The 19,956-nt window shown below is 31.2% G+C and overlaps 1 protein-coding gene across 2 annotated transcripts in view; it reads right to left on the bottom strand.

Moving 5' to 3' along the window:
- The window catches only part of LOC139519758 (chitin synthase chs-2-like), a 42,089-nt gene extending 24,091 nt beyond the window's left edge, over positions 1 to 17,998 (bottom strand). The window contains exons 1-6 of one of the 2 annotated variants that reach the window (XM_071312008.1): positions 17,825 to 17,998; positions 5,798 to 5,920; positions 5,298 to 5,363; positions 4,447 to 4,674; positions 1,333 to 1,447; positions 713 to 860 (exon numbers count right to left, since the gene is read on the bottom strand). In XM_071312008.1, the coding sequence (XP_071168109.1) occupies positions 713 to 860; positions 1,333 to 1,447; positions 4,447 to 4,674; positions 5,298 to 5,363; positions 5,798 to 5,890 (650 nt within the window). In that variant the 5' untranslated portion in view covers positions 5,891 to 5,920; positions 17,825 to 17,998. Of the gene's footprint in view, positions 1 to 712; positions 861 to 1,332; positions 1,448 to 4,446; positions 4,675 to 5,297; positions 5,364 to 5,797; positions 5,925 to 8,136; positions 8,280 to 17,824 lie in introns of those variants that run through there. The other variant, XM_071312009.1, reaches the window with a different exon arrangement.
- Between the last annotated feature and the right edge of the window lie 1,958 nt (positions 17,999 to 19,956).

Here is a 19,956-nt window from a genome sequence, read left to right as displayed (position 1 = left end):
CTTTTCCAAAATTATTCATGAAAAATATTGAACATCCTAAGAGGTTTATGTTTCCTCAGCTTCTAGGGTTTATTTTATTACACGTATGTGAAAATAATCTACGACTTTATAGCAAAGACAAATGCGTCAGAAAAGTGTCACAGACAGACAGACGTACGGAAAGAGGAAAACCAGTACATCCTCTCTTTTCGAGTGATATTATGCTTAGTGAAAAGAGAATAAGAATTTAAGACAGATGCTGAACAAATCTTCTACATGTAAGTATGAATATTCTCGTGTTTCAAAAGGTTACTTTATTAATAACAACAGATAGATGATTCATGCGTGTTCTTATAGAAAAGAGCATATTGTCTTAAATCTAAAATTACATGTATCATGAATTCATGATACTGTATTTAAATGATAAAATCATAGCAGACGGTCAGTATGTCGGATTTTAGCACCGATGTGATAGCATTTGAATAAGTATTTGGAACGAGAGAGAAAAAGATATACAGTTGACAATAAAATGATATGTGTATACCTTTACTGTGACATTTATTGTATATCGCACATAAATATATTATGTTCTTATATTTTTGTTACATGTTTACGTAGTCATGATACACAAAAGCATAACTATCGTTTAATGAGCAATTACAATGTACATGTAATTGTGTATATTGTTTAATGGTACAGAGGAATAATATGTGATTTACTAGTGTGTAGATACCTATGACAATCAGGGTCTTCCAAAAAGTAATAGAGCAATCTGTCTCTTGACATCCCAGCGAATAATGCATAGAAAACATGAAAGTTCTTCTCACCCGGACTCCGATGGACAACTCTTGATTTCTCCAAAATGTAATCATCAATTTTAGCTGTTGAAGAAATTAATCAAAAAATCATATTTATGTTGCATGATTCAAAAAAAATATTGAAAGTTCAATATTATGTCACAGGTATTTGAAATAATAACCACAACACTGAATACATATTTTCTTGTGGTAAATAGTTATAATGATGTATCGATGTTTGTAAAATTTTATCTTGTAGAAAACGAAGAAACAAGAACGTTATTTTCTACAATTTTTGCATCGAGACAGTGCCTTTTCGTGATATTCTGTACATTTTGTTTTCAAATTATTTGGAAAGCACTTTTCAGTTTTTTACATGATAAAGGTTTATATGATGATGATGCATTGAAACACGTTGATACATTTAAACCCTTTGGTTATTTGAGAAATACATAACAACTAAAAGAGGAAAAAATTAAAGAGATCGTGGTTTTTTATAAAGAAATTTACATAAGAATAAACAGATAATAGACTTTTTGTTATCGCCATTCATTACCTCCCAACAACGATCCATCTTCGGCATACTGCAGTTCAATGAATTTACCAAAACGACTTGAATTTTTGTTCATAACAGTAGATGCGTTACCAAATGCTTCTAGCAGTGGATTGATCTGTCAAAATATAAAACAAGTAAAATGATTTATTGATTTTTGGTGTTTTGACGCCATTTTCTGTACTTCTAGCTATTCGTGGGGGCCAGTATTTATTGGTGCAGATCTATTTAAAATTAATTATTGATTTTTGGTGTTTTGACACTACTTTCAGCAATACTAGCAATTTCTTGGCAGGCAGTTTTCATTGATAGCGGAATCTGGAGTGTCCGGAGAGAACCAACCTTTCGCAGAAAACTGACCATCCTAGTTAATTGAAATTACAATTTAACGTAGAAGGTACTGTCACTTTCGGGACCCGAGTTCACAACATCAGTGTTTTCAAGATAGCGCTACAGTGGTTGGCCAATTTAGACCAGTCGGTACAACAAGTAAAAGAAAATAGTACTTGATTGTTTGTTTGTTTGCATGGTGGGTTGATCTTTAGAACTTTTTAAAATCAAGTTTCACCTGGACGGTCCAAACCCCTAAATCATTTATTGTTTACTAGCATATATGACGAGGTGTTGTAAATGACCAAAAGGAGTAACACAAATTAAAAAACTTGCCTCTTAGGAGTTGGAATTGTATTTTTTAAACTAATTTCAACATTAAACAACGAGGAAATTTTATAAATTATGTTAAAATAACACTGTAAATTTGGATCTTGTGTGGTGCTTTTAAATGGATTGAAAAATCTTTCATTCAAGGGTAATATGAAATATACAGTAAACTGTTGTCTTTTTGTAATTTCACAATACAACACACATTTTTATACGTTGTGTTTTTCTAATTGAGTATCAGGGAAAACAACTTATATTTAATATCTTAAATAAAAGACAGATCATGTCATATCTGGGTTTGTTGGCTTTTAGTGGGGGATGAAAGGGATGGTGTTATAAGATAAAAACTATTAACATCCTTATCCTTTTACTTTTTGTTGGCTAATTGTCTCAACGACAGTCACATAACATGTCATAATTTTGAAATAAGTACATTTTCCCCAAAAATCGTGTCGTGACTGTATTTGTTAGAAACCACAGTAATGTGAAATCATGAACAGGTCTATTGTTTGAGTGAAAATAAGAAATAAGATTACAGATAGTACGTGAATTGACAGATAATTGGCTGACGTCTGTTTACCAAAAATTGACGCAGATACTGGAAAATATCACAAAATTTGTGACAATATCATTGTATGGTAGAGGGGCTTGTCAGAGATATTATGCATTCTGTTTACTTCCTTCTATATTTACTTTGATTTAAGTGTGGTATTGCTATCTCCTTTACGTGTCTTTCACATCGTAGAACCCAGTTTCAGGGGTATTTTGCTTTAAAATCTCGTTGAATTTGACGAGAATTAGATTCTTTTCCGTATTTGGGCGAAATCCTATGAATATTCTCCTATTTTAATATTTCTAAATCCGTACATGCCTCTCATCTCATTTCATTCAATTCATTAAAAGTTTTTAATTAAATTCTTGTTCACTTTTCCATAATACAAGGTTATATTATAATCCTGGTACCTTTGATAACTATTAAAACTTTTCTTTCTTCTAGAAGCAAAGGTACAACTATTTATTCATATTAGGGATTTCCCCTGGCAAAATTGTACATTTATCATTGTGCAAGTATGACAATTGTCACTTCACCTGTAAAAAAAGGTGAACTATCTCTTAACTTTATCATTAGTCCCATACATAAACATGAAAAAGCCATCATTACTTCAATCATATATCATTTGTTCGCCGATGCAATAATCATATTGAACATAAATCGATGAATGTTAATAGGTCAGTGGTAGTAAAGGGAAAGGAAATGACTTAATTAGTATTATCTTTCTAGAAATTAAGTGACGCAAGGACAAATTATTGTTTGACAAAATCATGTACTTATTATCACAAAATATGCATCAATATCATGGCAGGTAAAGAATTTATAACTACCTTCGTTGTCATATTTTGCAACAAAAATATAAAAATTATAATTACATGAACGCTAATAAGCCTTTTCTGACATTGCAGAAAGCTAGAATTCTACAACAAAAGAAATCACTTATGATTCTTCAAATCTAACAGAACAGCTTTAATTGTGTTTAAAATATTTAAGTTTCTTTCGAAATAACAGACTTGACAATTGTTATGTAAAATGTCCTAGTTAATGTACTTTAAAATGAATGATTCATATCAATTATAACCAAGATGCCCCTAGTTTGGAGAGTTTTATGTTTGTTCTCTTGAAAGATCCCCTGCAATAACTCTTTGATGAGTCGTTATGATCGTTAGGTGAACAAATAAATACAAGATTGAAGGAAAGACATTGCCAAAACAAAAATGCCAAATGTCTGCTCCCAAAACCAATCAATTTAACAATTACTAAATCAATCACAATGAATCGAAAACAGATTTAATACAAAGAAATAATGGATAAAATTGATAATGGAAATGGGGAATGTGTCAAAGAGACAACAACCCGACCAAATAAAAAACAACAGCAGAGGGTCACCAACAGGTCTTCAATGTAGCGAGAAATTCCCGCACCCGGAGGCGTCCTTCAGCTGGCCCCTTAACAAATATATACTAGTCCAGTGATAATGAACGCCATACTAATTTCCAAATTGTACACAAGAAACTAAAATTAAAATAATACAAGACTAACAAAGGCCAGAGGCTCCTGACTTGGGACAGGCGCAAAAATGCGGCGGGGTTAAACATGTTTGTGAGATCTCAACCCTCCCCCTATACCTCTAACCAATGTAGAAAAGTAAACACATAACAATACGCACATTAAAATTTATGATTAGTTTTACAAAGAATGTTGTTTTCCTTATTTGATTTGTTTTACACTAGTCATTTGTGTGTCTCTATATTGCTTGCTGTTCGGTGTGAGCCAAGGCTCCATGCTGAAGGCCGTAGTTTGATCTATAATGGTTCACGTTTACAAATTGTGATTTGAATGAAGAGTTGTCGCATTGGCACTCATACCACATCTTCTTATATCTATTTATTCCAATACAGTACCTGGACAATCTTATCAAGTAAAGACTCGTCATCACTTGGACTGAGTTTCATCAGATGTTGTATCATGTACTTGGTACTTTCTGTTTTCCCAGACCCGGACTCTCCACTAACCAGTATACATTGGTTCCGTTTGGTGTCTTCCATTGCCCGGAACGCTTGGTCGGCCACCCAGAATAGATGTGGTGGTCTTTGGGAACGAACGGTGAGGTGTTTGTAGTCATGATGATTCTAAGAAATAAATTGTACTTAAGACAAATAAATGTGCGATAATCCTGTGAAAACATAAGAAACCATAAGTAGTATTATCCTTTAAAAAAATATTTCAAATATTTGTTTTTGCAATCGTACTTTTCTAATCAGACAAAACATTGAAAGACAATGCAGAGATGAATACACTATTTTCCATCAGACACAAATAGTCATATTTCAGTAAGAAAATATGTTTGAATATCGCATCAGCCAATCCCCCAAAACAAAATTATAAAATGGGACACGTGAAGATATTTCACCTTTAGCAATCACATATAGAAATTATATCTTTAATTAATTTGTTTTTCTTAATTATTATATGTGATTGCTAAAGGTGAAATATCTTCACGTGTCCCATTTTATAATTTTGTTTTGGGGGATTGGCTGATGTGAAAAAACATTCAACTTATTTTACTTGAATTTAGTGCAGATATTCTTCTCGATAATTGTATCTATAATGTACAATACAATTATATTGAACTAAATATTTCAAAGACTTCATATATAATGAAAAATGTCTATCAATATTTAATATTTTTTTGAACAAATCTTCAGCCATTTGTGGGTCCAATATGAAAAAAAATATCAACAAAGATGCATACCTTTTCGTCAAATAGATGTAGTGGTTTACATGGATTGATGGCTACCAATATTTCTCCTATGTATGTCTGTAAAAACAACAGTGAACAAATTTTAATTACACCTCAGATGTAAATATAGCTTGTAAAACTCAGGGTTATTGAGTATTTGACATATTTTTTCACGTTTTAAAGTTAAAATCTACACGTTTGCAAAATACACAGACCACCTAAAAACAAGTAAAGGCATGAATAAAATTGATTGGTGGATTGATGTTTGCTTAGTGTACAATGGTATAAGATCAGAATAAGAAGACACTTTTGTTAAGTAATTAGACGATAAGCTGTTAGACTATTTGGAATCTAAACGTTTCATAGTTTTTATTCAAATGTCAGCAACTATTTTTATTTACTTTTTTCTCAAATGCTTTGAAATTTTTGGGTTTGAAAATGTCAACATTTTCATTCAGAAACAGTTTAGAAATAAGTTCAAGAACGACATGCAGTTCTTAATATTTACTCACATAAAATATGTCTTTGTTGAACCTGCATCTTAAAGTTTGGACAATGGAAGTTTCATCAAGAATTTCTAATTCACTTAAATCTTCTGTTTTCATCTCGTCTACTCCGATTCTATTCTAAACAACCTTCCTGAAATAAAAATGAATATTGTTAAGATTAGAAACAACTTCCAGAAACTTCCCAATTTCATTTGATATTTTATAGTGGGTCTTTCTATGTTGGGATGTTACACTATTGTTTCAGATAAGGGTGAATGTTTGGAACCGATAAAACGTTTAAACCCACTGCAATTGTGTTTGCATCTATCCTATGTTAGGAATCTGAAGTTCAGAGGTTGTCGTTTTTTGTCTGGCTTTGTAAAGAAATAAGTTGTTCATGCACACAATGTGGCTTGGTTCAACATGTTTTACATCACACATGAACTTGTTCTTTTTTTTCTGATAAGACCATTGTAATAAAAAAAATCACAAGCATTAAAGCACATGCACACACAATGCAGCTACACACAGGATGGCAACTAACTAAAACAAGTGAATACAAGACGGTATATAAATACTTTTGGAAGACAGGGTCATAAATTGTCTTAACTTGAAATTACTTAAAACAAAAATAAATGAAAAACCACATGAAATCTCCAGAAAACTAAATACAAAGACGAAGAACACTCATAATTACAAAACATAAGGGGTGAATGAGGCTAAGAAATATGGACTAACAGAACTTCTCTCCTGCCAAGCAGTTAGGTCCATATTGATAGGTTCGATTTGGGTATGGGTGTATATATCTGCAATTAATATTCCATTAGGTTAAGGTCGTTAAATCCGATGTAAGAAGAGTCATTGCGTTCAACCGGCCTTGCAAACACTCTAATGCTCTAATCGACATTTTTAAAACTTTTTTAATGTATTGCAAATTTTATGTCAAAATATTGTACTTCATTTACTTCGTTTTTTAATTCATAAAATTAAATTGCCCTAATTATTAGAATTTAATGATCAGCAATTTTTACAAAATCATTAATTTTTATTTTTTTTTCAAAATATAAATTTAGCTACTAGTATTAGACTGATTTAGATAAGAAATATTTTTATGTCACTGTACGACTTGATGGATTTTTTCCGACTCGCTTCTATAATGTGCAAATATATGATTTTTTTTGTTAACAAAATATAAATTCATTCTTGAATATACACGAAAGTAATAGAGTTAATATATTTTTTAGTGTTTGAAATTCGTTAACAAGACAAGGACAGATATTTCGCAATCGAACCGGACTATAATTAAGTATTATTCCTTTTATTCAATATAAGGTTAACAACGAATTATTTACACGATCGCAAATGTCTAAAAATTTCTCTATAGATTTTGTATGGTTTTCATATGATGTATATAATGGCATTCTGTCAAACAGAAAAAACAAAGACGGAATCTGAAAGTATCTAAAAGCTTTCGTTTGTCTAGAAACATTTCAAAAATCTTACACGAGCTCCCCAACCTGTCTCTAACAGAACATTAAACAAACTTTGTCTAAACTTCTTCCAAAAAGAGAAATATATTAATAAGAGCCCCCCCCCCCCCCCCCCCGGACAAAAAACAAAGGGTTAAGTGTTTCTGTGTTCCTCTTTTGTAGATACAAAATAATGCATATGTATTTAAACTTTAAATGCTAGGCGAAATTAAAAGCACAGAAATTTTCAAGAAACTAGCTTTTTTCTAACAATTATCAATAAATCATAATTTTGAAATTCTTTTGAGTTATTTAAGAGATAATTATTATCAGTTATGAATAGCTGGCGGATATTGCATATTTAATGTGTAATAACTTATTATAAGTTAGACTCGAGTGTGTAAATTTTTGTTAACATTTGCATTCTTTCTTTTTTTTTTATTGCGTTTTACAAATTACCATTTTTTTTAAACATTAGACGGAATGTTCAAGAAATGTGTTGTCATAAGAAGTAATGTGCATGCCACAATTTAAAAACGGTGACTTAATGGAGTTTTTGTCACACAACATGGAAACACTCTGCTTTCGGATTATTAAGAAAATGAAAGTTATCTAAAGACCGTCTAATCATCTTGAAGGTACTATTAAAAACCACAACAATGAAGACCCCCCCCCTCCCCTAAACACTTTTTACCGTATCCCTGCACAGAAAAAAAAGCTTACAAAACAAAGTCGGTTTAAAAAAAAATTATAACTAATTCCATATTTGCATATGATTAAAATAGATGTAAAATCAATATTAAAAAATGCTGGTTTTCAGAGACGCAGTTTCAATGTTGCCGAATGTATGGTTCGAAATAGCCCTATTACACAATAAAAAAACAAGGTACTTACTACAGGGGAAAAGTCTTTTGTTAAATCCAAGCACTAAACATTGTATATTTGTTTTCGTTTCCAATGTAGAATATTTAATCCAGTTTTAAAATATTTGAAATTAATATAACTAAATCACTCTTTTCGTTTCCTCTACCAATTCCGTCCCAATGAAAACACTAATGTTCCAGTATTAATTGATGATCACGTGACATCATTTAATGACAATGAGTGACATATGATTCCCATTTGACGAATTCGTAAAACAATACATAAGACATTAAATCTATGTTAGTACTGTTATAGCTTCGGTGTCTTTGTAGAGATGTTCTTGGCTGTTTGTTTTGATACTTTTACAGTTTCTTTGAGTCTATACCGATGCTACTTTAAGTCTATACCGATACTACTATGAGTCTATACCGATTCTACTACGAGTCTATACCGATGCTACAGTGGAATGTCGGGTCTACCACTTAAGAGTTTTTGAATTCCTGCAATAAACCGCTCCTTATACGTTCGAATGCATTTACGAGGTGCAATAGTGAAAGATTCGAAAATAAAGCTTTTTTTAATGAAATAGTCTTAAACTTGATGTTTGTTGATCTCAACTATTGAATTGAAGGAAAACATTACCCTGATAATAATTAAAGATTAAATCCTCTACATAAAAAACTGCAATACATGTAACTTGTGAAACTAGTAATTTTTTGTTCTTCCACTATTTTAACGGCTTGTTTAACAGTTATATGAAAATATAAACTTTTGTCTGTTTTTGCTTAAACTGTCTCGATATTTAGGTAAATTTAACATTTATTGTTGTGAATTTTATTACCCAATCGACTGTCAGAATAACGATAAAAATAGAATATTGAAATCATAAATTTTCAACAAAAAGACATTTTTGTGGCTATCAGTAAGAAATTGACGTAACAACTTATATTTTCACGTATAATTGTAGATGTACATAAATTAATAGATAATAATGTAAATATGTATTCAATTGTTGACATCACACCTCTAATGATAGGTCGATAGCTTAAGGACGTATACAATGACAACACTACATAAGGCGTGTACATTTGTTTATTTCCTATTCTACAAGTGTGGACACAGATGAGTGTGGATAGAATGTTTGGATGTTTGACAGTGTTTTATGATAAATGTAGTTCTATGATTTTCCTATATGTGTTGTTAACTGTGTTGCACGATGACAACCAACCGGAGCATTAGGAGTATTGTTTATTTTATATTTAGTTTAGTTTTTATGTTCAAGACAGGCATGGAAGAGACACTAATTGCATTAGTTACCAAATGATTATGATAGAATATGTTCCACATCTTTGATTTTGGATACATTTTATAGTTAGGAGAGCAACACATAATAGGTTCAATTTTTCGTGATTTTTTTAAATTGGGAGATGCCATCAGAGATATGATATCTGAGAACATGATGTAAGGAGCCTGTAATTCAGTGGTTGTCGTTTATGTGTTACATATTCGTTTTTTCTTTATTTTTTGTACACAAATAAGCCTGTTATTTTTCTACTTTGAATTGTTTCACATTGTCATTTCGAGACCTTTTATAGCCGACTATGCTGCATTAGCTTTGCTCATTGTTGAAGGTTGTGCGGCGACCTGTAATTGTTAATTTCTATGTCATTTTGGTCTGTTGTGGAGAATTGTCTCATTGGCAATCATATCACATCTTTTTTAATATGTATTTGCTAACTATTTGTATGGTTCTATTTATATATACTGAGTGCCAATGAAAACGCAACACTTGGTTTTTCAAAAATAAAATTTATATTAGAAATCATAATCTTTCAAACTGAATTGTTCTTGAAAATTAACAATTCTAACAATAGATCGATATCAAACAAAAATGTTTCATTGTCATCTTTCGGGCGCAATAGATAAACGAAACATCCAATGTCGAATCATCAAATCACAGTCCTAACTAAAAATGTTACAACCCCGTTGTGCAGCGCAATCTCGACAGCGCCGTGGAATTGATCATCCCGGACGTTTAATGTGATCTCGGGGAATGTTATTCCACTTGTTCCTATTCTAAAATAAACCGTGTCATTGTGGTTGATATGGCTTAGATAGGAACATTTCATCAACGAAAATATGGTTCATATAAATAAAATAAAGCTAATGGTGGTTTTGAGTTTTCAATTTTTACAAAACTTTTTGATACACTGGTTATGTCAGTTATTGAATATGGTGCCTCAATATGGGGAGCTAGGGAATTTACATGTAGTAAATAATGCAATTAAAAATAGAGCCATGAGATTTTTTATGGGTGTTGGAAAATATACCCCAAATTTATCATTATATGGAGATACGGGCTGGATGCCATGTATAATTAAACAATGGTCATGTATTTTTAGAAATTGGTCAAGATTTTTGAAAATGAATGATACCAGACTTAATAAAAAAGTGTTTTTATGGGCAAATAGAATATGTAACAGTAAAATTAAAAACTGGAATTTTAGAGTTCATAGTAAATTTAGAGAACTTAATATTGAAAATTTTTGTAATATAAACTGTACTTTTAGTAAAAATGATATTAAGAATATTGAAAGTAATTTTTTTGATATGTACAAGAGAAAATGGTGTAAGTATTTTAAACACAAATGATCGCAGTATTAACTGCGTACATATAGACTATTTAAACAAGAACATTATAAAGAACATTATTTAAGTGTTCATATGCCAGGAAAATATAAAAGCGCCTTTGCTAAATTTCGATGTGGTGTGGCGCCGATTAGAATTGAAACAGGCAGATATGAAGGGGTTTTAAGTGAAAATAAATTTTGTTTTAATGATTCATGTATGCAACAGAAACTCATTGAAGATGAGAAACATGTTTTACTCAAATGCCCTTTATATTCACAGGCAAGACAAGAGGTTTTTACTAGAGCAGTTTCTTTTGATATTGATTTTTAGACTTAAATGATGATGAAAAATTTATATTTTTATTTACAAATGAAAATTTGTGCTTTTATTCTACCAAAATCTGCCATGATATTTTAATTCAAAGGAAGAATGTTTTATATAGATAAAAAATGTTCTGTATTTTTATCAAGCTGTCCTTTTTTATGTAAAAGTCTCTCATAACTCTTTTGAGAGTGGCTCTCGAATGTTTTTAAGATTGTTTTGTACTTTTAATTAAAACATGTTGTATATACTGTATTCATGTTTGTAATGTACATGTAGAGAGGTGAGACTATAATAAAATATTTGATTTGATTTGATTTGATTCATTCTCATTTATCCAACTTTTAAAAATTATAGGTAGTACTTCTTCTTTCGTAATTCCCTCCTGTTTAGGAGCACTCGGATGAGACCGAGTACAGGTAAAAAAAAGTTGGATAGATGAGATCAAAGGTAATTAAGAACAGAGGGTTTTTCAATTAGAGTTATTATGGAATCGGAATTACATTTCTAGTTCATCTTGATTTATCTGGAGGCGCAGGTGATTCTGCTGTTTGATGTTACTTCCAGTGACAAGCCTTTCGTGCATATTTAGAACTAGAAAATAATAAATCGAAAAGGATGTTCTGCAGAAAGTGTCGACCGAGATTTTACTACTTAAACAAATAAGCCTTCTTTTTTATACGCCCGTCAAAATTTTGACGGGATGTATTATGGTATACAAATGTCCTGTGTCCGTCCGTCTGTCCGTCTGTCCGTCTGTCTGTCCGGCGTAAACATGTCGCACCGTAACTTGAGAACGACTTATCTAAATTTCATTAAACTTAATATAGTTGTTTTTTATGATGGTCAAATGATCTGTATACTTTTTGGTGAAAATAAGATTTAAAACTTTTTGAGTTACGGCACTTTGTAACTAAAACAGGGGTGTGTTTTTTTTTCACATGTCGCACCGTATCTCAAAAACGATTCTTGATTATTGCGTAAAACTTTACACACTTCTTAGTTATATTAATCTTAATATCTGTATACTTTTTGGTGATGATTCAAAATTTCATTTTTAAGTTATTGAGTATTTTGTAAAAAAGGGGGAGGGTTTTTTACATGTCGCACCGTATCTCAAAAATGATTTATGATTATTGCTTAAAACTTTAAACACTTCTTTGTTATATTAATCTAAAGATCTTTATACTTTTTGGTGATGACTCAAAATTTTATTTTGAGTTATTGACTATTTTGTAAAAAAGGGGAGGTTTTTTTTTACATGTCGCGCCGTATCGCAAAAACAATTTATGATTATTGCTTGAAACTGTACACATTTCTTTGTTATATTAATCTAAAGATCTGTATACTTTTTGGTCAAAAGCAATAAATGGTAGTTGCTTAAAACTTTCTCAGAAACTATTTATGATTATTGCATAAAACTTCCACACAAGACGTCGGGCGTATCATGCGCTCATGGCGCAGCTGTTTATTTTATGATGACACCGACTTTTAAAAGGGTTGTTATGATGGCTCTTTCAATATTTTGCAGAGCATAACATACCCAAAACAATCGTAAAAAGGGTTAAGATAAGGGTAGCGGTGTTAGCTATGTACGCATAACGAAATTTGTCATTACCTCTATTGACGAAACACCTCGAATACCTGAAATATCATAGTTATTATATTCTCCATTTGATGACTATTAAATTTATTAACCTTCCGCCCCCCCCCCCCCAATTCCAATGGAGGAGGGAGAAGTTAATAAAAACATTTTTAGTGGTAAAAATTAAAATTTGGTATTGCACAACAATTTAAGTATGTCGGATATGAAAACAGGTTTACATTTTAATTTGTTTTGTGAAAATCTTTGCAGAAAATTAACTTTTAACATTTACAAGGGAAACCCAACTTTAAAGAGATGTAACTGTATAACGTAAAGGAATTCAAACAAACAAACATACACACAAACATACAAAACAATAAGTCAGATTACGGAAATTACAAGGATAATATACATGCTATATTTCGGACTCTTAATAAATCGTCTCGTCTCGAGTCTAGACAAGGTACGAATAAATCTAACGTGCAATTATTTATTTGTAAACATGTAATCATAAGTATAAATGATGTTAAATGTTCCTTATGGAGATGAAAATGACAATTTTTATGATATAGTGCAACACATTTCTAATGAATTTGTCATTTTGAGAATGGATGTTGCTGGTAGATTTTCGATGATACAGTACAATCTGTTAAACTTATTTGCAGCTATATTTTTCTAATGGTGATATAGATCTTAACATATTTTGTCGATACCTGTGCCTTGTTGAAGAACATTTATTAACCTTTATATTTCTTTGTGGTATCTTTTTTATTCATATACTTTGAATTTATTTAGCATTGCTAATGACCTCTTTACACAGATATATAATCTTTACTTGTAAAATAAAAATTATATTAATTTGCGCGCGCACTGCACTTATATAATGATTATAGAGTTATTTTCTTTAGATATACTCCAATCCAAAAGTTTAAACGCCAAAAATAGAACACGTTTTAGAGCATACTTAAATACTTAAATAAATTGGTCTACAGAGACTTTAAAAAAAAAATAACACCTTAGAAAAAGACAAGAATATTTGCATAATTATTAGGTTGAAAATATACTTGCCTCTCTTGTGATTCTGTCCTAGTTGACACAATACTTAATGTAAAAATAAAAAGGAGAGATATGATCGCCTGTGAGAAAAATAAGATGTGTTATGATTGCAAAAGAGACTAAGACTAAATGAAGTAGAAGTAAACAACTATTATAGACTACCGCACGGTGTATGCTTGACAGCTCGGGGAGTTCAGTTTTGATAACGGTACGACATCTGACCAGGAGAAACCATCAATGAATGCAACTTGTTATCGAACTTTTGCTTGCAACAAGGTGAAACTGCCTGTCCTTACAAATCATCAGATTTTACACAGGAATGTTGCGAGGTTCGTGTTGATCAATATTATGATTTAGTTTCTTGGTAGTGTTTTGTTAAATTTTGTACATCTTGTCATCGATTCGGGGGGGGGGGGGGGGGGGGGGGTATTGCCATTGTTTGTCTGTTATTCTAGTTGTGGGTTTTAAATTGTTTCCTCTGTCTCCTTTCATTCTTGTAAGTGAATACCTGTGAAGTGGTTGCTTTGTAATACATTACAGAAATCAATATTTTCCGTTTTTGATAATAACGTTAATATCATGAAAAAATAATGTTCTTTAGTTATAAAAAAAACTACGAACCCTTTAACTGGTCTCTTTTTTTTAAATAACTTGACAATAACATTATTTTGTCAGCAAACAAAAATCCTGTTAAGCAGAAAAAAAGATTTACTCGTTGCTGACGCAACTTTTGGGCAGAATGTGTTTGATCATGTTTCAAACCCACATTAAAATGGGATCGTGTATGAGACGTGTAATATGGTGATGGTTTGTACCGATCGTAAATCAATATCTTTGACCCACATTGTTAAAACTCAGGTTACCTGTATGATTGTTTAAAATTATTCCAATATTTTCTGCAACAAGCCAGCCATTGTACCAAAAAGCAGATATACAAAATTAATTTCATTTTTTTACTTTGCTTTAATTATATTTCTCTCCAAGGTATATTATAATAATAAGCATATTTGTGTATTATTGCTTATGAGACAACTATCCACGAGAGTTCAAATGAAGTGGATTTAACGATCAAAGGCGACCGTAGTGCCTTCAACAATGAGAAAAGAATCATACTGTAATGTCGGATATAAAAGGTTCCGGCATGAAAAATTAGAAAAAGAAATCAAACGAGTAAACTAACGGCTTAACTTATGACAAAACAAATATGACGGAAATGAACCAACGACAACCACTGAACTACATGATCCTGACTTGGGACATGCACATAAAGAATGTGGCGTGGTTACACATGTTTTTACATCTATTTTGAGCGAACAGTAAGATAAAAATTACTATTTTCGTCACAGGTAATTTTGCGGTCCTCTTTGCGGTAAAATGCGTTAAAGTAATGTATTTTTTTAAATCTTTAAATCAAAGAAAACGTAAAAAGAAACCAAATGAAAAGTGGACTGTCCTGTTTAGGTTAGTTTAAGTTTGAATTGTCCTAAACTGTTTCTTAAAAACCTTTAATCAAGGGCGTATACATTATGAACGTAAAGCTAGATGTATTTGCAAAAAACGACGTCTCACTTTTTAGTATGTTTTAGTACTTTTAAAACCCTTTACACTTAACTACAGGTGCCAAATCTTCATAGACGCTCTTCTTTTATACATGTGTATATAACCTTAGCTGGATTTGGAAAAAACAAAATTCCAGAATTTTGTGTTCTCAATACTCTTCAACTGCTGGATTTCTTTAATCTTTTTTACTTTTTTGATTCGAGCGTCACGTATGTGTCTTTTGTAGACGAAATGCGCGTCAGAAATAAAAACAAAAAACTCCTGTTACCTACTGTACAGATAAATTGAAGAAACATGATTGAACTAAAATTAAGTTTTTGTCTACTTTAAGCACAATTGACTTTTGTGAATAATTTACTCACGCGCTTTTGATTGTAATTTTCCAAAACTTCAATTTTTATGTTTTTGGTTCCAATATAATGTTGTTTTCTGTCGAGCGCACATTAACACGTGTTATTCCGTACAGCAATCAAATCTGTATCATACGTTTTGGGAATTGATCTTGAGATTAACACGGGAGATATCATATTTTATCATCACATTTGACGATTTGAAAGTTCATATCATAGTTGGTATGTATATTCTTGTAAATACGATATAATATCAATTACTCTTTTGAGAAACGAAATAAAAGTTTAGAAACGGAGTAAAATCTTCACGAACAAATGAAACATACAACTCTGAACGTCGATGTGACAAAGCAATGTGGATTACTTCGTAGATTAATGCATATTGTGTATTTCAAACTGGATACCAATTAGACATGACCACGTTTATGTAAATTATCAACATATTCAAAGAAAAAAATGATTATAAAAAAGTAATTCGTGGTTAGTATTGTAACTATTTTGACACTTCACAGTTAATTGTCACTTTCATATTTTTGTACTTATTCAAAATTTTAGACATTAATTAACAATAACAAAAAGTGTAATATTTTTTTTGCCGTAGAAGAAATTTCCCCACTTTAAATATGGGTTTCCTATTCATGTTTCATAATAAGTTTTCATTTTAAACAATAAAGAATAATAACATACCATTTGTAATATACACATATATTGCAAATCAGCAGTTTTAACGCCACGTAGTACTATGGAAAAAATATGTAAGATCGATAAATAAGATTAGATTCGATCATAAAAAGAATCGTTTAATTTGACAGAAGAAAAAGTAATTTCTAAATAAGACTTTTGTCGAAGTTTTTCAAAGATTGGACAGACCAACAGGTATATATCTAGTAATTGCGATTCAGTTATTTGCTAAACGCGCAGTGGTAAATATTTCATGCGTTTTCAGTGAATCACAGATTAACAAAATATCAATACAGAAAATCAGCAAAATGGGTATGTTTATCGGGATGATAAATGAAATATTTAAACTGCCAAAGGAAAAAATCATGAGCTGAATAGGACATTTGTTTCACGCTTGCAACAATTTACCTATAAATATATATATGTGGACACCCCCCCCCCCCCCTCCCAAGAATTTTTTCAATTGATCTTTAACGAATTAATTACCTCGAGATTATTCGTTACTATATTTATATAAGTATATATTCATCCGAAATAGCCAATGTTTTTCGTTTCTCGATTTTTATATATTAGATTCGACCGTTGGTTTTCCTGTTTGAATGGTTTTACACTAGTAATTTTGGGTCCCTTTATAACTTGCTGTTCTTGTGTGAGCCAAGGCTCCGTGTCAAAGACTGTACCTTGACCTATAATAGTTTACTTTTATAAATTGTGACTTGGATGGAGATTTGTCTCATTGGCACTCATACATGTACCACATATTCCTATATCTATATAAAGACTCCCTCCTTAGGTTGAGTTTTAACAGTAGTTTTCCTGCCGGAAGTTGATAATTTTAGACTAAATTCATTTGTGAGTTAGTCAAAGGTATGATCATTCTATATAATCAAAAATATGACCATGTGTCATTTGTTTCTAGCTGTATGGGTAATTTTATGTAATATTCCTCTTTTTGTAAGGTGATTTGCGATACGACAAATTCCAATAGACGACCGAACACTGAGACACACGGAATCACCATATACAAGGCTTCATTTGGTGGCTCAAATTAAGATATAGTCGGTAATATTTAGAATATATGTTATCTTCTCTTCTTATTAAGATCTGTAATTAGTAACAAACTTAAAACTTGGAGCCAATAGAATAATTCCGAAACTCATCAAATGTTGGGATAATTGTAAACCCATTGTATACTTCAGTGCTCTCAACCACCAAACATTCGTCTTTTGTGAATGGTCATAGTATTTTAATTGATTGTTAAATTTTTGAAACATAATATTTTTTTTCCAGAAAGTGGAAAAAAGGTTTACTTCCAAATAAGGGGAAAACTAATTTTAAACTGAGTATAAAAACAAACTGTTTTCCTAATAAGTATATGTTATAGAATAACATAAAAAAAAGAAGATTAATTTAAACAAATTGGGAACCAGAAGGAAAAAGAGCACTCCAAAAAAATGAATGGTTGGTGCTAAACTGCAAATTAGCTATGAAGGAACGTTATGAAAACGCACAATTATGCATTTATGAAGTGCACTTGCCTTGACTAGTTACAGCTGTAACAATTTCTCAATATCTAATCCACGTTCTAATCAGCCAAAACCATCAGGTCGTCAAGGATTCCGGAGCTTTCTTAGCCCCGAAAAGGGCTAGCTCGGAACTACCATCTTGACGGCAATTCACAGAAGGCCCTAGTACAACTGGAAATGCCAGAGAGACAAAACAAATGCTAATTACAAATTATGAGAAAGGCTCCATAAGGTTTTTATTTTCGAATGGACACTTAGATGTTTTGTGTTAATACACAGGACAACTTCTTTCTTCTATAATTGTATTTTTCTCTTTCTTTTTATAATTACGTTAAGTTAGGACTTTTTTTATGGTTAACTTCAATGATATCATTCAGTTGTCAACCCTTTATTTTACCTAATTTTGACAAGACATTTTAATTTATGCACACTTTTGTTGACATAATTAATGAGTTATACACTAAAGTTCTATCTTGCTAATTACATAGGTGGTTCCGTCACTTGTCATAAAGATGTATTACATTTAGGAATGAATCTAAAAATGACAAATCTAACACTATTTCTTAACAAATATGAAATACATGTTGTTTTTTCTCTGCTCTTTTTGATCTCTATTGCGTACTTTTTAAAGTAATATTTGCATATGAAAGTTTATAATAAGGGAAGTAACCTGATGGAAGCTTGTTTTTACCAACAGTTATTGCGACTATATATGGTTTATTATATAAAAAAAAAGTGCAAATTTCGACGAGGTAATATTTTGAAAAATGATGTCATTGTTTAAAACATTTGAATGTGGCCATCTATTCTATAGTATGGTAGCAACGATATTCAGAGATATGCAATGGGGGAAAATGAAGACTTCCTTCAATTTTAACAATTTAAGGTCATCCTTTGATAGAATCGTGTCAATGGTGTTGCCAATTTAAAACATACATTTAGGTACGACATATTATTGTTGAACATCAAACAACTGTTCCAATGAAACTGTTTCAGAAAACATTGTCGTAAAAAAGTTGGCTGTCCTAATTATGACCGTTGTAAATACTAAAAATATACATTCAAACTGAATATATGTAAAATGTATGAGATTAAATGATAATAATATACCTAATCCTTCGTATTCGACCTGAAAACACTTGCTTTAATGAATAAAATATTTTAAAAATCGCATTTTTATATAGTAACACCACTGACCCTTCAGTAACTCAAATGACACAAAAGTATCACCATTGATATCACAATTCAAATTTTAGTACTGAACACAAAGCCAAGAACACGGAGCAAAAGAAAAAGATGAAAAAATACTTCTTAGGCTAAAAAATCTCAAATTATATGACACAACATCCATTACTAAAATTGACAGATAACATTCGGTAATGTTTTCCTTTATTCTGCTTCTCATATTCCTTGAATCGTTCATAAGCGAAGTGTTGCATTATATTCATATTTAAGCAATAATATCGAAACAACAAATTGTAAATCATAGCCGAAACCTGAAAGTTATAAAAACCATTGTAGTCACCTTCTTCATGAAGCAAGTTTTAGATTCGAACTGTATACAGAGGATAAGGTTTAGGTTGTTTATGCACCCGATGCAACTGAGGTTATCCTATTAAATAGATCTTATGTTAGTGGGGTTACGTTGTTCAATAGAGGGTATGGTATACCATGTTAACACATGTTAGGGGGTTATTCTATTGAAATAGAGAAACACAGTATTATAGCCATGCTAGTATATGGTATGGGGTTATCTTATTCAAGTAAAATAACACAGCAATGATACAAGTTTTGCATATGGTATGGAGTTATATTGTTCTAATAGGGTAAAACGGTACAACGATGTTGAAGCCAATAATTTTATTTATCCTACATCCGGAAATTAAAACTGCGGCCTAAAAACCATATACCATGAGACTAACACGTTATTTGATTTATTATTGTTGATCTTATATTATAGGGTAATTGCATGAATATTGAGGAATATTGTCCCGAGTAGAGTATAGATTATAAAGATGGTACGTTTGATGGAACTTCCAAATATACAGCCGAGACCGCATTCGATCAAAACTCGTAGTTGAAAAGCATTAGAAAATATCGAAAATGATTATTTTTTATATAGATACGCATCCCTCTGAAA

The sequence above is a fragment of the Mytilus edulis genome, chromosome 4 (assembly GCF_963676685.1).
Source record: "Mytilus edulis chromosome 4, xbMytEdul2.2, whole genome shotgun sequence".
Taxonomy (NCBI): Eukaryota; Metazoa; Mollusca; class Bivalvia; order Mytilida; family Mytilidae; genus Mytilus; species Mytilus edulis.
Note: the sequence above shows the minus strand (reverse complement) of the source record. Positions and strands in the feature narration are given on the sequence as shown.